Source organism: Microtus oregoni, unplaced genomic scaffold, assembly GCF_018167655.1.
Source record: "Microtus oregoni isolate MIOR12 unplaced genomic scaffold, Mior012 000020F_ref0000438, whole genome shotgun sequence".
NCBI classification, from domain to species: domain Eukaryota; kingdom Metazoa; phylum Chordata; class Mammalia; order Rodentia; family Cricetidae; genus Microtus; species Microtus oregoni.
Window position 1 is genome coordinate 17,260,685 of NW_024543079.1, and position 18,333 is coordinate 17,279,017.

The following is an 18,333-nucleotide window of genomic DNA, read 5'->3' on the forward strand; positions in this document are numbered from 1 at the left end:
TTTCTTTCTTTCAAACGTTATTGTTTAACAGTAAAGCTTAGCGCCCTCCAGCACACGGGCGGCATGGAGTCGAAGCAGCAGGGACGGCTGGGTGACCCCATGGAGCCTCCAGTGGCAAAGAGGATGAGGAAGGCGACCATCAAACAGAAGAGCCCCATGGCCTCAGACAGGGCAAAGCCCAGAATGGCATAGGAGAAGAGCTGTTGTTTGAGAGACAGGTTCCTGGCATAGCCAATAAATAATCAAGCTACCAAACACGGTTCCGATGCCAGCCCCGGATCCGGCCACACCAACTTTGGCAGCCCCAGCACCAATAAACTTGGCAGCTGTGTCAATGTCCCGGGAAACAACACTGGTCTGGAATTCCCTGCCGGCCACCTGGAGAGGGGAGCTGCTGCAGGAAGGCCGTTTAGATGGGGCCTCCGGTCGGCTGAAGCCGGAGGCAGACACAGGCCTGATTAGACCCCTGGCACAGGAGCGGATCAGAACTGGAGTAACAAGCGAGCAGTGCCTTGGTGGTCTGTGTTTCTCAGTCTGCACTTCCACTCCCCTGCAGCCCCTGCTCTGCCCGTGGCACTCTCGCTGCTCAAGGTGACTGACTCCTTTCGGTTTCTTTTTTTCCTGTCTGTAGTCAAGATTTTCAAGAAGTCTCCCCTGAAATCTGGTCTTCATTAATTTTGAAGAGAATCATAAGTTTTTGTTTCCTGTGGAAACAGAGACATAACCTCTCTCCTAATGCAACATACTTTTGACTTCCACTCTGAAGTGAAGACATTCTTATAATATACGGGTTGATTTAATTTAGAAGTTTCCATAATTCAGTGTTTCTCAGCGGCTATTATTTTTTGTATATCGCATTTAAGAAATTCAAAGTTGGGGCTGGAGAGATAGCTCAGAGGTTAAGAGCATTGCTGCTCTTCCAAAGGTCCTGAGTTCAATTCCTAGCAACCATTTGTAATAAGGTCTGGTGCCCTCTTCTGGCCTGCAAGCATACACAGAATATTGTATACATAATAAATAAATAAATATTTAAAAAAAAGAAATTCAAAGTTAACAAAGCACCATACAGAAACCAGATGCCCTGTATTTCCCATCCTTACATGGCTTATTCTTTCTTTAAATACTTCAGCTTGCCTGGTGGCACATGCCTTTAATCCCAGCACTCAGGAGGCAAAGACAGGTGGATCTCCTTAATAGACAGAATTATAGGCCTATGCCATCAAAATTGACTTGCACAAAGATTTAAATCAACTTTTAAGGGTTGGGACAGAACTGAGTGACAGAGTTCTTATTTAGCATTTATGAGGACATTTTTGCTCTCCAACATTGCTTTAAAAGAAATAAAAACATTTGCTCAGGTGGTATATAAGCAGAGATTCAAGGAAAGCAAGCTACCATTTTTGCAGATACCTGAAGAGAAGACACAGGAAGAGAAACAAATGTGTTCAATGGCCTGAAGACCTGAGATAGGAACTTGCCTGGGTACTTGGCTCATATAAGCAGCAGAGAGGAGTTGGGGTAGCTGGGGTTCAATTTGAGTGAAGGACCTGAAAGAGATGTGGTCAAAGAGGTAAGGGAACCCAAATTCAAGGTCTTGCAAACCTGATTGGCTTGGTATTTATTTTATTTTTTTTTCTTTCTTTCATTATGTATATAATATTCTGCCTCCATATATGCCTGCCAGCCAGAAGAGGGCGCCAGATCTCATTACAGATGGTTGTGAGCCACCATGTGGTTGCTGGGAATTGAACTCAGAACCTCTGGAAGAGCAGACAGTACTCTTAGCTGCTGAGCCACCTCTCCAACCCCCTCTTTTTTTCTTTTCTTTTTTTTTTAAAAAAAGATTTATTTATTTATTTAGTATGCAGTGTATGCCTGCAGGCCAGAAGAGGGCACCCTTCTCATTGTAGATGGTTGTGAGTCACCATGTGGTTGCTGGGAATTGAACTCAAGATCTTGGGAGAGTAGCCAGTACTCTTAACCACTGAGCCTTCTCTCTAGCCCCCTATTTTTTCTCTTTCTTTTCTTGAGATAGGGTCTCACTTTGGATCCTAGTCTGCCCTTAAACTACTTCTCCTGCCTTAGCTTCCTTGATGCTGGGGTTACAGGCATGAGCCCCCAAGATTGTCTGACTTTATATTTCCACTGCTCTCTAGCAAACCCAGTAGCTAGAGACAAACCCATTTTACTCTCTGCCAAGTTCTGTGGGTCTTCAGGATTTGGTTGGATGGTCCTTGTGATCACGTGATATCATGTGAGGGCTGGGATATCTAAGATGATTTGCTCACATGGTAAGTACGGCCCAGTGCAGCAGCTGATACCAGCTGCGAGGTAGGAGTCTAGCCTGTCACCTGGGGCGTCCACATGAGGCCTCTCCATGTGACCAGACTTCTTAGCATGGGAACTGGGGACAAAGAGACACCTGGAAGCTTCTCACATATGAGTATTCCAAGAGAGGGCAGGAAGGAAACTGCCCCCTATGAATGCAAGTTCAGAGATAGCACTAATGACTTCTGCCATATTGCGCTAGCGAAAGTATTCACGGAGCCAAAAGGGTCACATAAGAAGGGAAAAGCTCTCCCCATGAAAACGGAAAGGCACAAAGAGCTGGGGGCATTCTTCAGACCAGCCCAAACTTTTCCGTTTACCCTGAGTAGATGAGACACCATCAGAATCTGTCTTTGGGCATGGGCAGTAGAGAATCCAGTGTACACTTTTGTGTATGGTATATATTAATTGCATGTTTTATTTATTGACTCTGTGTATGTGCGCACACTTACATGTACTATAACATGAATGTTGAGGTCGGAGGACAACTTGCAGGAGTCTGTTCCCTATTTCAACCACGTGAGTTCCAGGGATTAAACTCAGGTCATCAGAATTGGTTGAAAGTGTTTTTACCCTCGGAGACATTTCTATGGCCCCACAACATTTTGTTTCCTGGATTTTTTTAAAATATTTATTTATTTATTATGTATACGATATTCTGTCTGTGTGTATGTCTGCAGGCCAGAAGAGGGCACCAGACCTCATTCCAGATGGTTGTGAGCCACCATGTGGCTGCCGGGAATTGAACTCAGGACCTTTGGAAGAGCAGGCAATGCTCTTAACCTCTGAGCCATCTCTCCAGCCCCCTGTTTCCTGGATTTTTTATATTATTTTTATTATTGTGCATGTGCAGCTGCATGCAGGTACCGTGCCATAGCACTTGTGTGGCCTTTCAGGTGTCTGTCCTCACCTTCCACCTTGTTTAAGGAGGTTTTCTGTGCTGTTTGCCACTGTGTATGTCTGCAGGCCAGGAGAGGGCACCAGACCCCATTACAGATGGTTGTGAGCCACCATGCAGTTGCTGGGAATTGAACTCAGGACCTTTGGAAGAGCAGACAATGCTCTTAACCTCTGAGCCCCCCCCCCCCCAGCTCTTATAACTTATTTTAACCTGTTTCTCTTTGTTCGTGTTTTGCCTCTGGGCTTTTTATCTTTCTTTCTTTCTGTATGTCTTACTCTGTGTCTTACTGACTGGTAACTGCCTGACTGATCCCAGGCATGTCCCTCTCTTTCCCTCATTCATATTCTCTCTCTCTCTCTCTCTCTCTCTCTCTCTCTCTCTCTCTCCTCTCAAGCCTAGATTCCTCATTTCATCTATTCTTTCTGCCCACCAACCCTGCCCATCCCTCTACTGCCTACCTATTGGCCATTCAGCTTTTATTAGGCCAATCAGGTACCTTAAGCAGGCAAGGTAAAATAGAAACACATCTTTACATAATTAAACAAATGCAGTATAAATGGTGTGGGAAGTCCTTTTGTATATGTGTTGCTTTTATTGGTTAATTAATAAAGAAGCTGCTTTTGGCCAATGGCTTAACAGAATATAGCCAGGCTGGAAAAGATAGAGAGTAGGCGGAGTCAGTGGGAAGCCATGTAGCCACTACAGGAGACAGATGCCTCCATTGGAGCCTGCTGAAACTTGGCCAGTATGCCACAACCTCTGGTAATGCACTGATTAATGGAGATGGTTAGTTTAGGATATAAAAGCTAGCTAGATATATGCTTAAGCTACTGGCCAGACAGTATTGCAAATAATACAGTTTCTGTATAATTATTTCGGTTCTGAGAGGCCGGAAACAAATGAACAGCCTCCGCCAACACATAAGCAAATGCAATACTTCTTTATATAGTTGAATTAATACCTGCAACATAAACAAATGTAACACACCTTTACATAGTTAAATATCCACAACAGTGGTGAATACCATCATTTGGGAGGCAGAGGTAAGCAGATCTCTGCTGCAGACAGACCTGGTCTACATAGGGAGTTCCAGGACTATCAAGTGAGAACCCATCTCTAAAAACAAGCAAACAAAACAACAAGGGACAACAATGGTAATAACTGACTATATTCTAACTCTGCCCCAAGAGCACCGAACACCTAGCTGCAAGCATGGCTCACTTCACTCTCTCAAGCTCTCTGAGACAGAGTGATGTTCAGACTGGTGACACCATATGAGCTACAAGTGGCAGAACCAAGAGTCAAAGCTGGGTCCCCTCCCCTGGTTTCAGTTCTCAGTCTCCCATCTGCCTCTCACCCCAATGGCCACCTTCCTCCCATAGCAGACAAAGGATACAAGACAATTGAACACTCCTTTTGTATTGGTTACTGTAGCTGTAGAGAGAGAGAGAGAGAGAGAGAGAGAGAGAGAGAGAGAGAGAAGAAGAAAACAAAAAAATTCTACTCTTTGGGGAGCCCACACCCAGCTTCCAAATAAATACACAGCTTAGTCTTTTTTTATGAGTGCCTGGCCTTAGCTTGGTTTATTTCTTGCAAGTTTTTCTTAAATTATCCCATCTACTTTTTGCCTCTGGGCTTTTACCTTTCTCTATTTCTGTATATCTTTTCTTTCCTTCTTATTTCATGTCTGGCTTGGCGGCTGCATGACTGGGCCCTGGAGTCCTCCTCTCCTCTTTTTCTCAATCCTTATCATCTCTTCCCGGATTTCTTCTCCTGTTTATTCTAGAGCTGTGATTTTTTTTTGCCTGTATAAAACACCTGATGGTCTAATAAAAAACTGATCTGCCAATAGCGAGGCAGGAGCAAGGATAGGCAGGGCGGGCAGACAGAGAGAATAAATAGAAAGAAAGAACAGCAAGAGAACAAGGAGAGGAGGACATCAGGGGCCAGCCACCCAGCTACACAGCAAGCCATGGAAAAGAAGAAGAAGAAGAAGAAGAAGAAGAAGAAGAAGAAGAGGAGGAGGAGGAGGAGGAGGAGGAGGAGGAGGAGGAGGAGGAAGAGGAAGAGGAAGAAGAAGAAGAAGAAGAAGAAGAAGAAGAAGAAGAAGAAGAAGAAGAAGAGTATATAGAAATAGAGAAAAAGCCCAGAGGCAAAAGGTATTTGGGATAATTTAAGAAAAGCTGGCAAGAAACAAGTCAAATTAAGGCCATTCATTCCTAACTAAGAATAAGCCTCCATGTGTGATTTATCTGGGAACTGGGTGGCGGACCCCCAAAAGGTCAAAAGAATAAAAAAAAATCACACAACACTGGGAAGCAGAGGGCAATGAATGGTGGCATTGAGCTAGCTTTCTCCTTTGTACGATTCAGGACCCAGGCCATGGGTTAGTGCTGCCCACACTTGAAGTGAGTGTTCCATCTCAAATAACCTAATCTAGATATCCCTCACAGACCTGAGATTTGCCTAGATACAAAGGTGATACAAGATCTTGTCAAGTTGACTTTTAGTATAAAGCATCATGCATATCCTGGCCCAAGGTTGGCCCCACTTCCGAGGGCATTTGGTACTCTGTCTTGCCATGACCTCCAGAAATTCATTTATCTCACTATGATAACATCAGACATCCTTAAATTCCCTCCCTCGTGTTCCCAGTGAGGGTGCTCCCCAACACGTGTGCACACGCATGCGCAAGCACACACACACACACAAGTAAGTACTGTAGTGCATACAAAGCTCTTCACACATAATGAGCACCATTTGTTTGTGGCTATTATTAGTCTCTGCTCGTAAATACTGACCCAGTAAAGCACTTAGGGGGAGCTCGGGGATATGATACAGAAAAAGAAACACACAGTACAATCACGTATAGCTCACTTAGCTCTATGTCCCTAGCCTCCAGCACAGGGAGTGCCAGAATAGATGTTGTCCTAGTCACTATTATATTGTTGTGAAGAGATCTCATGACTATGGCAACTCATAAAAGTAAGGCATTTAATTGGAGGCTTGCTTACAGCTTCAGAGGTTAGTTCATTATCCTCGCGGTGCAGAGCATGGCGGAACACGTGGTGCTGGAGCAGGAACTGAGGACTTTATATACTGATCCCCAGGTAGGCAGGCAGAGAGATTGGGTCTAGCATGGGCTTTTGAAACCTCAAAGCCCACCCCCAATGTCACACTTAATTCAACAAGGCAAAACCTACTCCACTAAGGCCACACTTCCTATTCCTTTTCAGATAGTGCCACTTCCAAATGGCTAAGCCTATATGAGCCCTTAGGGGCCATTCTTACTCAGCCACCACAGATGCTCAAGATACGAAGGCATCCTGTGCCTCCGATGAGGCTCCGAGAGATGATTCTCTCAGAACCACACAGCGAATGGGCAAGCACATGGCAAGCCACGAAGCCGATCAAAAGACGACTCCCTAAGGGGATGCCCCTGACAAACGCTGCCCGCCACAGGAGCTAAACAGGGATGGAGCATAAGAGAGGCTGCGTCATGGACTCCGTCCTCCTCCTTCCCATCCTGAGTCTCATCTCAAGGTAAGAGCAACTCATCCTTAGTCTGGGGTGGACGCTCAAAAAGTGAGGATGGTGGGCTCTGATAGGAACAGGAAGTGAGACTAGAAGACTCTCGCGGCAGCAAGGACTTCCCAGGAAATGTCAGTGAGACACGGGGCTCAGTGATGGCAGCTGCTGAGACCAAGGCAGTGCATAGATTAGAGGCCCTGAGAGGATCTCAAGATCCGTAGCTTTTCTTGTTTTGAGACAGGGTCTTGCTGTATAAGCCATATCGGAGGTTCTCCTCCCTCGCCTTCATTGTTGATATGCACCTCCAGGCTGGCTTAACAGGTAGTGTTTGTTGCTGGTTTTAAAGATACAGTCTCATGTAGCCCAGGCTGGCCTATAACTAGGTATATAACTAAGAATGCCCCTGAACTTTTGATCCTCCTGCCTCCACCCCTGGAGTGCTGGGATCACAGGCAGGTGCTACCATGCTGGCTTTATAAATTACTGGGGTAGAACCCATGGTTTATGTATGTTTCATGTAAGCTACATTCTTGGGCCCGGATGTTGGTGTTCTGTATGGATTAGAGGCACCTGGAGGAATAGAGACCCCGAGAAGGGTCTGAAGATACAGTGGGGAGACAGAGGCTCATGGGAAAACCGGTCTTCCGTGAGAGGAGTCTGCCCTGAGGCATGATGGGAGTGTGGCTGAGGAGTCTGAACACACCGAAGATGCCCAAGAAGATGCACACATAGAGCCCCTCGGAAGAAAGAGAAGGGAACGCGGGAAAGGACAAGGTTTGAGGATCTGCCTAGGACTACAGTCTGCAAAGCTGACCTCTGGGTTCGGACCCCCTCCCCCGCAACTCTCCCCCCATCACCTCCTCCCATCCCACTCCACCCCCGCCCGGGATTGCTGCGCCTGCGCGCAGCAAACTCGCTTTGCTCTGCTCCAGCTCCGACAGCTTCTGCTGGCTCCGGAGATTCAGACCCAGAGGTGAGCTCAGTCCCTGCTCCATGTAGCTCGACCCCTACCCGGCTGGCTCCCCTGCTCCTAGGAGCGCTACCCCACCCCCACTCCCCTTCATGATTGTGTCCGGCCACAATTGTGTCTGGCCCGGGGAAGTGGAGGTGATAGAGAGCCCCTTGGCACTGTGGGCCTTGACACCCCAGGTTTCATAGACTAGGCAGAGGCTTCAAAGGATGAGTTCCCCGCCCCTCTCCAACATCCTATTCCCATTCCACCGTGCCTCAGTTTCCCCCCTGGGAAAGTACTCAGTTTATTTCGCCCCAAAGGGTGATCAGGTCAGGGATCAGAGCTGGTGTTTCTGATTTCTCCGTAGCCTCCTCCCAAGGAGGGTTTTCCAGCCGCGCTGGGGTGGGCGTGCCTAAGGACAGATTCAGGGCGTCCTCCAACCCACAGGTCTCCTTCGAGACCCGTCCCCGCCACTACAGAACTCCTTGCCCCGTCCTACGCAGCCTCTTCCTCTTCCCACTCGCTTCTCATCAAGTCTCTCCCTTTGCAGGTTAGGAACACACGCCTGGATGTTTCCATGGCAACCCCAGGGCTCTTCAGCATCCTGTCGCTCTCTGTCCTTTCCCCACACCCCACTCTAAGATGGGAGGGGGGAGGCTCACTCAAGGTCACCTTCCTTCTTTAGTATCAGCAGGAAAAACCGTTCCTTTGCTTTTGGAAGCCGTGCCAGTGTGAAATACAGGGGAGGGGCTGACTCTGGCCCCTTGTCTTGTGTCCCTCCCCGCCCCTTCTGGGCCTCGACTTTCCGCTTGGGTTGAGTTACCTACTGTTCTCCAGCCCCATTCATTTTCCTCACCAGCGTCTCCATCCTCGCATCCGGTGTTCTCTGCTCTGGTCAGGCCTCGGCCCCCACCTTCTCCTCAGAGTCCCCGCAGTCTGCTTGTCTAGACCTCATTTGCTACACTTGGCGTCTACCACTTATCATTCTCTGGCTTTTGCTTTTTATTCCTTCCTTTATTTTCTTCCTTCCCTTGAATTGTGGGGAGAGTGGAGAGCCACAATCCAGTCAGCACCCGTATGCACATTGTGCCTCACTGGGGTCTCCAAAAGCACCGTGTGTGTGTGTGTGTGTGTGTGTGTGTGTGTGTGTGTGCGTGTGAAGGGATCCTGGGGTCACACTGATTGAGGTTGTAAAGGGTCTTAGATCCCCTTACTGTTCAGAACAAGTGCACTGATTTTGTTTGAAGCTGCACGGGGAACTGAGGGAGGTGGGAAAGAAGAAGCAGAAAGTCCAGGCCTTCCCAGCACTTTGATGAACACAAGTCCCTTCTATCCCCCGGATCTGAGTTTCCTTTTGTGGGTTCCTAAATGGTCTTTCCTGGAAATCTGACAGTCAAAAAGACTGAGAGGCCTTAATCTTGGGGGACCCTGAGTCTCACTTTCTGTGGACTCAGAATTCCTTGAGACTTGTATGCTGTGACAGTCGGCCCTAGGTTTTCAGGACCATGCAGCCCGAGGTCTCCCACCCACTGGACAAGAATCATCTATGAAAATCACCCCGGAAAGAGTCCTGAAAGACAGGGCACATGAAGACCTCTCTCTCAAAGTCATGGGAGGAAGGAAATAATAACAGAAAGCACAGTAATGGGGGCTGTTCATATGGCTCAGGGGGTAAAGATGCATGTTGCTACCAAGCTAATGGCCAGAGTTCAAGTCCTAGGACTTACAGGGTAAAAGGGGAACCGACTCCTGCAAGTCTTCCTCTGACCTCCACACATGTTCACATGCACGCACATGTACACCACACACATCTGAATAAATAAATTTATTTTATGTATTAATAAAGAAATTTCAAGAAGAAAACACCAAAATTATCATATCAGTCCCTTGAATGAAACAGTTGTCATTATCAGCCCTATTTTGCAAACAAAGAAGGCCAGAGAGGTCAGTACACATGGCTAAAGTCACATCAAGGAAGCGTAGGTCTGGGTCTCAGCCCAGCTCTCTGGTTCCAGAGTCACATTCCAGCTGCTGGATGGTCTGCGGAGAAAACAGGCAGATGGACAGACGGCTGCCAGGCATAAGGCTGAAAACCACTGGCTGCTGCATGAAGGACTTAGGGGAAAACAGGGGAAGCTGACCGGCTAGGTGCACTGCCAGGGGAGCTGTCCAGTGATAGTGAGGAGTGGTGAATGGGCCTCTCCTGGTGAGAGGGTTGCCATGGCAACTCCTGCTGATCTTCCCCTCACACCCCCCCCCCCCCCCCCCCCCCCGTCACTGTACTTGTGCCCACAGGGATCCAAGATGAGCTGCAGTCGCTCGTGTGTCTGTAGCCATGGCACCAGTGTGGAGGAAAGTACGTGGTATGGGATCGAAGCCTACCCCGGTCTCTTCTACAGGGAAAGCGATAACCCAGAAGGACCCCTCGTCCAGTATAACTACAGCCCTTGGCCCCCATTATGTTGGAAGGTAAGGCCAAAGGAATGACTCTTGTGGCTTTGGGGAGGACGGGGGACTGGATGAGGCCCAGAGTGTGGGTAGAAGAGAGACGATGGGGTAGTCGGGAGTGACATGCTCAAGCAACAGAAAATACAGTGCAGATAGGTTTCAATAACAAAGCTCATTTTCTGGAAGAGAACAGAGGTTGGATACCTTCTGGCAACGCTGGATCCAGCAAAGGACTGAGGAGTTTGCCAGCTTTTTCTTAGTCCTCCAGCTCCCCATGTTCTCAGCCCACACAGCCCACCAGCCTCACGCTCTTCTGTGGTGCCCCTCCTATGGACATTGTTATCAGAGGCTGGAGAAATGGCCCCGCAGTTAGAGCACTGACTGTTCTTACAGAGGCCCCACATGGTGACTCACAGCCATCAGTACCTCCAGCTGCCCTCTTTGATCTCCACAGGCACCAGGCACGTGTGTGGTGCACAGACATAGTCAAGTACACACTCATACAAGCAGACTGAATACATCTAAGCACTTTGACAGAACGTGTGTGTGTGTGTGTAGTGCTTTGTGTGCAAATGCAGATGTGCATGCGGAGGCAAAAGTGCAACTTCACAGCCTTCCCTGTAGGTTCCAGGCCTCAATGACTCGGGTCATCAGTGAAGCCCTAGGTTTGATCCCCAGCACTGTATGGACTGGGTGTACTGGTGCCCAACTTCGATCCTAGACCTAGGAAGGTAGGAGCAGGGGGACTAGAGTTTTAAAATCACACTTGGCTATATAACAAATTTGAGGCAGCCTGAACTACATCTGTCTAGAAAGAAAGATCAAGCTACAATAGCCAGAAACTCACTGAAGGCCTCCCTGGGATGCATAATAAAACTGTGGCCAGCCGGGTGGTGGTGGCACACGCCTTTAATCCCAGCACTCGGGAGGCAGAGGCAGGCAGATCTCTGTGAGTTCGAGGCCAGCCTGGTCTACAAGAGCTAGTTCCAGGACAGGAACCAAAAAAAAAAAAAAAAAAAAAAAAAAAAAAAAAAAAAAAAAAACTACGGAGAAACCCTGTCTCGAAAAATCCAAAAAAAAAAACAAAAAACAAAAAACAAAAAAAAAAAAACTGTGGCCCATACCTTGGGAGGCTGAGGGAGAAGGCTCATAAGTTCAAGGCCAGCCTGAGATAGAAATAGTGTGTTATACACCAGCCTAGGCAACCAAGTGAGACCTGACTGGAAATACATAGATTAATTAATAATTAATAAACCAATGATTGAAATGAAGAAGGAATGAAAGCATTTTGTTCCTAGAAGTCTGAATGTTTGGGCTGCTTGCCAGCTCTGTGCTGATTACCATGGCTTTGGAGAGGAAACCCAGTGGCAGGAAGTGGAGTTGATCTCACCTACGTCTCACCACGATTCCCCACTGTGGGGTACCACTGACATCATCTCATGTACGTCTCATCGCGGTTCCCCACTGTGGGGTACCACTGACAGGCCGCTGAGAGATGTGAGAAACAGACAACTGGTGTTCGTACAGCCAAGGTGTCAGTCGGTGCCTGCGATGGGCCCAGCTCATCACACTAGATACTGTAGAGAAACTGAAGCAGAGGGTTCCTCGTTCTGCTCCCAAAGGGCTTCCTTCCATTAGAGGTGCTAACCTGTGGAGAGAGACCAGCCTCAGATCAGGTGTGTAGAGATGCCAGGACAGGTAATGGCCTTGGAACCTGGGATGACCAGAGAAGACTTCCTGAACAAAGTGTTTCAGGCAGAACTTAGTCAGCAGAGGCAGGAGAGCATGTGTGTGAGGGCGTGAGTGTGTGTGCATGCCTGTGTGAGAGGGCGTGAGTGTGTGTGCATGCCTGTGTGAGAGGGCGTGAGTGTGTGTGCATGCCTGTGTGAGAGGGCGTGAGTGTGTGTGCATGCCTGTGTGAGGGCGTGAGTGTGTGTGCATGCCTGTGTAAGGGTGTGAGTGTGCCCGTGTGTGAGGGTTTGAGTGCATTTGCGTGTGAGGGTGTGTGAGTGTGTATGCGTGTGTGAGGGTGTTGAGGGTGTGTGCGTGTGTGCGCATGCATGCATATGTGTGATGAGGGACTGCACTTAAACGTTCTACCTCTGAGCCACACCACAAGTCCTCATTTTACTTTTTATTTTCTGGCAGGGTCCCCCTAGGCTAGCCTTGAACTCACTCTGTAGCTCAGGCTGGCCTCACAATCACCATCTTCCTACTTCAGTCTCCTGATAGCTGAGAGACGTGCCCAACCTTTGCTCTCAGATGGTACAGTTCAGTGAAACAGGCAGACATCACTCACTTAAGAACCAAATTCCATGTCCAAATGTGTTCAGAGGTGGCTCCACTGGAGGACTAATTGGCCCTGGGCTGTGTAAAGAGAAAGACACCTGCCCAAACTGGAAGTGTCCTAGACACATCTCAGAGGAGGGATGGCTTGAAATAAGACTTGAGGATATCTGAGCATCAGCCTAGCAAAGAGATGGAGGGTGGAAAGGATCATGGGGTAAGATGGGTACCAAATAGAGCTGAGGATATAGCTCAGGCAGTAAAGTGCTTGCCCTGCAAACATGAGGACGTGGGTGAATCCCCAGTACCCATGTGAAAATGCCAGGTAGAGTTGGGTATGGCAGTGCATGCCTTTAATCTCAGCACTTAAAGGGCAGGTGGAACTTTGCGAGTTCGAAGCCAGCCTTGGCTATATAGCAAGTTCCAGAACAAACAAAGCTACCTAGAGAGATCATGTCTCAAAATAAAGAAATATTTTTTAAAAAATTATTCTAATCCTATTGCTGGAGAGACAGACAAGAGGATCTCTGGGACTTGCTGGCCAATGAGCTTAGCCTAATTAACCAGTTCCATTTCCTGGAAAGAGATCCTATTTCAAAACCTACACAGCTCCAAGAAACAATACCAGAGACTGACCCCTCACCTTTACATGTACCATTGCAACCCCTCTGTACAACACACACACACGTACACACACACACACGTACACACACACACGTACACACACACGTACACACACACGTACACACACACACGTACACACACACGTACACACACACACACACACTCGTACACACTCACACACTCGTACACACTCACACGTACACACATGCACACATACATGCACATACATTATATGGGGCCCAGATAATGATGGACAGAACTCAAGGTTGGCTTTGCCATTGAGGGAAAACATTACCAGAGTGGATATGGTCACATACACCTGCAATTCCAGGACTTAGAAGACCGGCTCCAGGCCATTTTGGGCTATATAGACAGTTCTCGGCTATTCTGGTCATGACCTGGCCTCAAACTGAAATTCAAAAGGGGTTGAAGCTGTAGCTCAGTGACAGAGTGCTTGCCCCTAACATGTTCAAAGTCCTGGTCTCTGCCCCCAGCGCTGTCAGTTAGGTCCTGTGAGGATGTTCTGTGATGCCCATTTCATGGTCCTATGATCCTGGACCCCGGCTGAGCCTGGATGCTTGCTGTTGTCTGCTCTCCTCAGGTGACCGTGTCCGTGGCGTCCCTGCTTCTCCTGCTCGGTGTGGCAGCCCTGACCACTGGCTATGCAGTGCCCCCCAAACTAGAGCTGGTCAATGTCAGTCGGTTCTCATCTTTGGATGATCCAATTGCTGACTATAACCAAGCTCTGATCACCTGCCGTGTGGCAGGAGCGACGCTGTGCGGGACAGCGGGGATCCTGCTGGCTGTCTGCCTCTTCTTGGCCACCTCCAGTTGGCTGAACCAGGACATCAAGGCAGAGCCCTTGGTCTCCGAAGCTGACAGCCCTGTGGAGGTCTTCAGAGATGAGCCCGAGCAGCTGTCCCCTGGCTTCCATGATGTCAGCAATCAGTCTTGGTTCTTGACTCCCACCAGTCCTTTGGGGCAGTGTTCTGTTCAGACTAGCCAGCCCCAAAAGGACTCCTAAGTCTGCAGGCTAGAGAAGGCAGACACTGCCCCCCGCCATCCTCCTCGCCCATCACCCTTCTTCCGCGCTGTAGTGCCAGTTTCTCCAGAACCCTCATAGCCCCCTCCCACCCCCCAATAAGTCTTATGCTCCAATCTGCTCAAGACGGGTAAACTCAACTAAGAACGCCCGTCCAGGCTGGTGAAATCTGCTCAAGACGAGTAAACTCAACTAAGAACGTCTGTCCAGGCTGGTGAAATGGCCAGTGAGTGAAGGGCCTTCCTGGCAAGATTGACAACCTGAGTTCCATATTTGGGACCTACAAGGTGGAAGAGGCCTGGCTTCCTCTGGTTGTCCTTTGACTCCCCCCTCCCCCGCCACACACACACACACACACACACACACACACCACACACTCACAAAGAAAAGTAATGAAAAATATAAAGTTCAGGGATTAGGAAGAGTGGGACATCTTTGCCCCTCAAAGTCCATCCCCTAAACAGCAATGCCCCACTGGGCCTGATTCTGACCCTCCTAATAAGTGTGCCCTCCTGGAAGCCCCATCCCCTTCTTCCTATGGACTGTCCGGCCAGAAAGATTTCCTCTTGTGGGACAGTAGAGGGCGCTCCAGGACAGCAGAGGAGCCTGTGGCAGACCAGCTGGCCTTTAGGGACAGGAAGAAGGTTCAGACAAATCCCCACCACCTTTGCGCCCTGCGGGATGTACCCTCCTTGCTTCTCACCTTCTCCATCTTGGCTCACCCCAATAAACAGTTCAGATGAACACTGCCTTTGCCTCTTTTCTCCCAGATCACTAGAATATGGGGAACGAGAGAGAGAAACGGTTCCTAGCCAAGATTACTGTATGCTTAAGTTCTTGATTTTCATTTGCTCCCTAGGACAACCCTTTAAGAAAAAAGATCATTAAACCTGGTCTACACAGTGAGTTCCTGTTCATCAGGGCTGCATACGAGATCTTGTCCCCAAAGGGGGGAGAAGCTGGGGAGAAGATCAGTTGATAACTACAGGTCCCCCATGCAATCCACAGAATCCACATGGAAAGCCAGACTTGATAAACTAATACCCACGTGGGGAAGAGAGAGGCAGGCTCATCCCTGGGGCTCTCTGGTTACTCAATCAGGGTCCCTAGTCCAGAATAACTTTGTCACATGCATCTTCCTTCCCAGCCGCCGCACTAGCCAGTCCCCAACCGCAACCCGATAGATGCCAGGCTTCCACACAGCCCAGTCCCGACACTGCATCCCATTACAGAGGAGCAGAATTCAGCTGCCAAACATTTCCTGAGCCTTATCTGTCACCTGAGTCCCTAGAGAGACACTAAAGAAGGTCGTGTTCACAGTCAAGCATTGTTAGTGGGGTTGTGACCAGGCAGAACAGTGTCTCCAAAAGTTTATATCGCCCAGACCAGCCGTACCTGATTTGGAAACAGGGTCTTCGCGGATGTAATCAAGTAAAGCTGAAATCATGGGAGCTGGCAGGATGGCTCAGCGGTTCAGAGCCGGCACTGCTGTTTTCAGCGTGCACATTAGGCAACGAACAACTGCCTGTAACTCTAGCTCAAGGGAATCCAATGCCTCTGACCTCTGCAGACACCAGCACACGCACACACATGCACACACACACACACACACGGACGCACGCACATGCATTTGCACACAGTAAAAATCAATCATTTAAAAGGTAGGCCATGCTGGGTCAGAGGGTTATCTATTCCGATAACACGTGTCCCTGCTGGAAAAGGAGAATTTGGACACAGAGGCAGACAGGAGTGATGCACCTACAGTCCTAGACACGGCAAGAGTCACCTGTCGCTGCCAGAAACTAGAAAGAGTAAAGTAGGGTTCTCTCTGAGCTTGCAGACACCGTGGTGCCCTGCTAATGTCTTATCTATTTACATTTTAAAAAAAATTATTTATCTCACACGTCTGAGTGTTTTTTCCTGTATATGTGTGATCATCACATGCGTGCTTGGTTCCCACTGAAGCAGAAGAGGCCACGGAGTCACCTGGGACTGGAGTTAGGATGGCTGCGGTGACTTAGGTGCTGGGAACCAACCTGGATTCTTTTCAAGGGCCGTCTGGCACTCTCAATCGCGAGCCCTCTCTCCAGCTCCGTGTTTGTTCACTCTTGACATGAGGTCTTGCTATATAGCCCTGGCCTGCTACAGGATTTCAGACCCAGATTGGGATGGGCACCTTTTAGTTGTTTGAAGCTCCCTAGCTAGGGCCCCATCAGGAAGTCAAGGCTAGAATTGGTATAGCCGTTCTGACGAGCTCGTGTGTGCAGATGTGTGTATAGACTGTTGAGAACACACAACACGGTCACCATAAGCACTGGGTGACAATGAAAATGCTCACTGATAGGCAGCTAGCTGATAAGCATGGCGCGTTTCTGCACAGGCACACTGGCAGACAGTGAAATGGCTCTTCACGCACCCGCGTGGGCTGAGGTCTTGCACAGGCACACTGGCAGACAGTGAGATGGCTCTTCACACACCTGCGTGGGCTGAGGTCAGGTATAGCATTAGGAAAGGTGATGAAGGAGCAGAACAAACTCCATTTTGAGAAGGAACTCCATTTTAGACAGGACCTAACTGGGAGGGTGAATGCAGCCCAGCAAAGTCATAAACATTCCCAAGAAACTGTGCCAGCCCTGGTCAAAGTGACCCACCAGGGTGTCCAAACAACATCTGCCACTGTTTTGACTATTTTGAAATTCCCCTACACCCCAACCAATGAATTCAAAAGTTGCCTACTTTTACCCAATCCCGAAACGCCAAGACTTGTGCCATTCTGCTTGTGGTTTTTCTTTTTAAAAACCCTTAACTTACTCTGAGAGCTTGGGGTCATTTTCCCCTAATCGCCGCTTCCATGTGTTAGATTATGGTCCAAGCTAGTTTGAATAAACCCCAGTGGGTTTGCATCAGATCCTGGCTCTGTGGTGGTATTGTTTGGGGGATCCCATGACACGGGCATATCAGTGAGAGCACTAAGAAAGCTTTCCTACCATGTGCAGAAATGGGTGCTTCCTGACTATGCTCGTGTGTGCATTAAACCTGTGACCTTGGCTGTCGTCAGGGAGGAGTTCGCGAGGTGAATGCCAGTGCAAGCAATCCACCACTGAGCCACACGTCCAGCCCCTCGCTTATTGTTAAATGTTGAACCATGTGAATGTAGTATTTTTATTATTGTGTTTTTTGTTGTCGTTGTTGTTGTTTTGTTTGAGGCAGGGTCTCTCTACACAGCCCTGGCTGTCCTGGAACTCATTATGTAGACCAGGCTAGCCTCAAACTCACAGAGATCTTTTTGTCTTCAGAATGCTGGGATTAAAGGTGTCCACCACCACTGAACCAGCTATTATTGTTTGTGGTGATATTTTGCTAGTGTTCTAACAAATAAAGCTTGCCTGAAGATCAGGGGGCGGAGCTAACCACTACTTAATAACCAGGCAGTGGTGGCACACTCCTTTAATCCCAGCACTTGGGAGGTGGAAGCAGGAAGACCAAGAATTCAAGGTTACACTGGCCTCTGTGAGACTTAACCAGTGTAAAGGGGAAACAGAGCTCACGCCTTTGATCTCAGCACTTGGGATCTCATGCCTTTAATCCCAGCACTATGGAGGAGGAGCCAGGAAGTGATATGGCTGGGCGACAGAAATGATGATTCGGTAGAGGTAAAACGTCTCTCTAGTGGCTGGCTCCTTTACTTCTCTGATCTTTCAGCATTTACCTCAATATCCGACTCCAGGCTTTTATTATTAAGAACAATTAGAATTCATGCTATAATTGTTTGCATTCGTTGTAAACATATGTACTATATTGTACACAGTGTTAGGACTTATAAGAACTCTTGTGGGCTGGGGAGATGGCTCAGTGGTTAAAAGCTTAAAATCCATCTCTTAACTACAAGCTGCTCTTACAGAGAGGACTTGAGTTCAATGCCCAGCACCCACAAGGCAGCTCACAACTGTCTGTAACTCCAGTTCCAGGGGATCTGACACCTTTACACCAACATACATAAAATAAATTTAAATTATATTATTTAATTTTAATTAATATTATATATGGTTGTGGTGCGTGTCTTTAATATCAGCACTCAGAAGGTAGAGACAGGTCTCCATGAGACTAAGTTTGAGGTCAGCCTGGTCTACAGAATGAGTTCCAGGACTGTCAGGGCTACACAGAGAAAGCCTGTCTTCAAAACGGAGAACTAACTCTCTCTCTCTCTCTCTCTCTCTCTCT

General features: G+C 48.3%; 1 protein-coding gene and 1 pseudogene across 3 annotated transcripts; one reads left to right on the top strand and one right to left on the bottom strand.

Moving 5' to 3' along the window:
* Nucleotides 1-17: 17 nt before the first annotated feature.
* LOC121460381 lies at nt 18-8,580 on the bottom strand (annotated as a pseudogene).
* Nucleotides 7,449-14,489, top strand: Nrsn2 (neurensin 2). 3 transcript variants are annotated; one of them, XM_041670529.1, is made up of 4 exons: nt 7,563-7,580; nt 7,693-7,733; nt 10,008-10,181; nt 13,672-14,489. In XM_041670529.1, exons 3-4 carry the CDS (start codon nt 10,017-10,019, stop codon nt 14,092-14,094), a joined length of 588 nt encoding a protein of 195 aa, XP_041526463.1. In that variant the 5' UTR covers nt 7,563-7,580; nt 7,693-7,733; nt 10,008-10,016; the 3' UTR covers nt 14,095-14,489. The 3 variants fall into 3 exon arrangements, with proteins under 3 accessions (XP_041526464.1, XP_041526463.1, XP_041526462.1); XM_041670530.1 differs by lacking the exons at nt 7,563-7,580; nt 7,693-7,733 and adding an exon at nt 7,449-7,534; XM_041670528.1 differs by lacking the exon at nt 7,563-7,580 and having other exon boundaries at nt 7,587-7,733.
* Nucleotides 14,490-18,333: the final 3,844 nt, after the last annotated feature.